General features: G+C 50.8%; 1 protein-coding gene across 1 annotated transcript in view; it reads left to right on the top strand.

Moving 5' to 3' along the window:
* The first annotated feature begins 1,826 nt into the window (after positions 1-1,826).
* The window catches only part of PEX11G (peroxisomal biogenesis factor 11 gamma), a 6,682-nt gene continuing 4,755 nt past the window's right edge, over positions 1,827-3,753 (top strand). Inside the window, exons 1-2 of the mRNA XM_006742297.3 lie at positions 1,827-1,926; positions 3,260-3,448. Coding sequence (XP_006742360.1) covers positions 1,846-1,926; positions 3,260-3,448 — 270 coding nt within the window. The 5' untranslated portion in view covers positions 1,827-1,845. The remainder of the gene's footprint in view (positions 1,927-3,259; positions 3,449-3,753) is intronic.

Raw genomic sequence — 3,753 nt, forward strand, 5'->3', positions numbered from 1 at the left:
ATGTCCCACCCAGCAGGATGGCCATAATAATAAGGCAATAATAATAGTAATGAAGCAAAATAAAAGTGTTGGCAAGAATGTGGAGAGTGTTGTGCATTGCTCTTGGGGATGTCAAGTGGTGCAGCCAACGTGGAAAACAGTCTGGTGGTTCCTCGAAAAGTCAAACATAGAGCCACCCTATGACCCAGCCATTCCACTCCTGGGTGTCTACCTAAAGGAAGTGAAGTTGAAGGCAGGGACCTGAACAGATACACACATGCCCACGTTCACAGCAACATTATTCACAGTCGCCAAAATTTGGAAACAACCCAATGGTCCATCAGTGGCTGAATGGATAAACAAAATGTGGTAGATCCATACAAGGGACTATTACGCAGCCACAAAAGGAATGGAGTATAGATATAAGCTACAATGTGGATGAGCCAGACACAAATGGTCACATATCGCATTATTCCGCTTATATGAAATATCCAGAATGGGTAAGCCCACCAAGACAAAGCAGATGGTGGTTATGGGCTGGGGTAGGGAGGGATAGATTAACTGCTTGCCAGAATTACAGGGTCTCCTCTGAGGGTGATGAAAATGTTTTGAAGCTTAAAAGGGATAGTGTTGTAAATGCCACTGCATTGTACATCTTAACACAGTAACTCTTTTTTTTTTTTTTAAGATTTTTTTATTTATTTGCGAGAGAGAGAATGAGAGACAGAGAGCATGAGAGGGAGGAGGGTCAGAGGGAGAAGCAGACTCCCTGCTGAGCAGGGAGCCCGATGTGGGACTTGATCCCGGGACTCCAGGATCATGACCTGAGCCGAAGGCAGTCGCTCAACCGACTGAGCCACCCAGGCGCCCTTAACACAGTAACTCTTATGTGAATGTTACCACAATTAAAAAAAAAAAAAAGGAAACAGGTCATGTTAACTTTTTGAAAAATCTCATTTGACTTTTTGATGAGAGAATAACGCATGTTGCACAAAATTCAAAAGCTACAAAATTATACCAGATGATGGTTGCTAACTAAACTTACTGTAATCACGTCAGGGTGTCTGTGAGTCAAACCTTTATGCTGTGCACCTGAAACAGGTACAAAGGTGAACAATTTAATATCCTCTTCCCAGCCACAGTTAATTACCCTCTTCGGAGCAACTCCATTACCAGACCCTCGCCTATTCTAGAACGAATCTATGAGTTTCCTTAACTTTCTCAAAATGCCTTTTATGAATTTACAACAGCTGTACATGCTCACTGTAGACGAGCAGACAAGGCAGAAAGGGTGCAGCACAGAAATTAAAAAGAAAAATCCCTTCTTGGGGCGCCTGGGTGGCTCAGTCGTTAAAGCGTCTGCCTTCGGCCGGGGTCATGACCCCAGGGTCCTGGGATCGAGCCCCACGTCAGGTTCCCTGCTCATCGGGGAGCCTGCTTCTCCCTCTCCCACTCCCCCTGCTTGTGTTCCCTCTCTCGCTGTGTCTCTGTCAAATAAATAAATAAAATCTTAAAAAAAAAAAAAAAAAGAAAAATCCCTTCTTGAACCAGAGCAAACGGGTTGGTGCTTTCGCTTGGATATTACTTTTGTGGGTAGATGGTTAACTTGAAAAGACCAGCCGTCGCGGGGCGGAAGGCAGTGGGCTCCGAGGGCCGTCTGGGTGCACAGGCCCCGGGCGAGCGGGCACGCTGCGGCCACCAAGCAGCAACCTGGGCAGCTCCCCGCAGCAGACAAAGAGCCCTGCCAGCGACAAAGGGTCGCGGCCGCGCCTGCGCAGAGCGTTCCCGGAGGGCGCGGCCTCGCGCCGTGCCCCCGCCCCGTGGCGCTGCGCGCCGACGTCACGGCGGCGCCACGGCGGAGTTGCCATGGCCGCGCTGAGGGGCCTGGCGGCGGCGCTCAACACCCTGGCGTCGGCGCTGGAGTCGTACAGGGGTCGGGACCGCCTGGTGAGGCTGGGGCGGAGCGCGGCCCGAGGTCCCGGAGCAGGGCTGGAGCTCAGTGACTGGAAACGGAGGCCAGAGCGGGGCGGGTCGCTCAGGATCCCCCCTCGCCGAGGCGCCCTCCCGGCTGGGCTCCGACCCTGTCCCCTAGCAGTGGACATACAGGTTGCTCCTGCTAACTCATCATGGTGGGGTATTTTCAGTACCAGCCAAATCCGCACGTTTGGACATTTGGGGTCCGACCAGACCACTGAAGGTGGTCACTGGGTTGTCCCAGGCAGTCACATATGAGGACTCAGGGTGTTGCAGCGCTCCTTCTATGGCTGGACATTGAGGTTGCGACCGATTCCCCTATAATTGGGCACTTAGGTTGTTCCAGTTCACCCTGGCTGGACATTTACAGGCCAGCCAAATCCCTGTTTGAACATTTAGGATCTGACTAGGCCACTTGGTTGGTCCCTGGTTTGTCCCTAACAATCTCATATGGGGATTTAGGATTTTTAGGGCTCTCCCATATGGCTGGAAGGCCCTTGAAGGCAGATGCTCAGCTTGTTCCTATATAAGCTTTTCTCTCTTATAGGTAGGCATTTAGGTTGTACCAGGAAATGTACCAGTGGTGGGCAATTAGGTCCCATTCAAATCCCTTATGATTGGGCATTCAGGTTTTAATACATTCCCAAGCTGTACATTTAAAACGCAGAGTTTTGCTATTACAAAGTTTTGCTGTTACAATTCTGAAAAGAAATAAGTGAAAATAACATATAAAACAACAGGAAATAGCAATTTCTGGAAAGCAGATGAAATAAAGATGTAAGGGTGGTGAAGCTGACTCAGTTCCCTATGCCCCAAATCACCCATTGAGTGGATTCCTTCTCACTGAAGTAAGTCAAGCAGATTACCCTTGACTCACTGGGCTGAGGCCCGATCACCTCTCCACTCCTCAACCCAGCTACAGACATTGGTCCAGCTGGGTAGATGCAAATATACATGTCCGCCTCGTCCTCCTGTCTGCTGGGAAAAGGGGGACCCACGAGGTGCGAAATGGTTGCATTTTCTTGTCTCGGTCACATCTGTCTCCAAAGGGTGTGCCCCTCAGTGACACGAGCCAGCATTCCCTTAGAGTCCACAGTGACTTTGGGACAATAAGGTCACGTTTCTCCATTTGTCCCACCCGCAAGTATCTCTTTTAAACTTTCAGCTTTTATCGGAAGTCTGTTGATCTAGTCTGCACAAACCCCCTCGCCCCCCAACTTGATCCCAGGGGACCCACGGCCACGTGGGGGCCGATCCAGCTCAGCCCAAGAGCAGGGTCCTGCTGACTGCTTCTGGTTTCCCACAGATCCGAACGCTGGGGTACTGCTGCCAATTGGTTGGCGGGGTCCTGGTGGAACGCTGTCCAGCCAGATCAGAAGTGGGGACACGCCTGCTGACCCTGTCCTCCCAACTCAGCCACTGTAGGACCGTCCTGCGACTCTTCGATGATGTGGCCATGTTTATCTACACGAAGCAGTATGGCCTGGGGGCAGAGGTAACAGGGTGTGTGGGGCCGTAGTCTCTGGGCAACCGATGTTTTATGGACTTGTCCAAAGGCAGCGGTGTAGGCCGTTTCTTACTTTTAAAAATTTTGCTTGCTTTTTTTTTTTTTTTTAAAGATTTTATTTATTTATTTATTGGAGAGCGAGCGAGAGAGAAACAGCATGAGAGAGGAGAGGGTCAGAGGGAGAAGCAGGCTCCCCGCCGAGCCGGGAGCCCGATGTGGGACTCGATCCCAGGACCCTGGGATCATGACCTGAGCCGAAGGCAGTCGCTTAACCAACTGAGCCACCCAGGCGC

The sequence above is a fragment of the Leptonychotes weddellii genome, chromosome 1 (assembly GCF_054177405.1).
Source record: "Leptonychotes weddellii isolate Sample4059 chromosome 1, ASM5417740v2, whole genome shotgun sequence".
Taxonomy (NCBI): domain Eukaryota; kingdom Metazoa; phylum Chordata; class Mammalia; order Carnivora; family Phocidae; genus Leptonychotes; species Leptonychotes weddellii.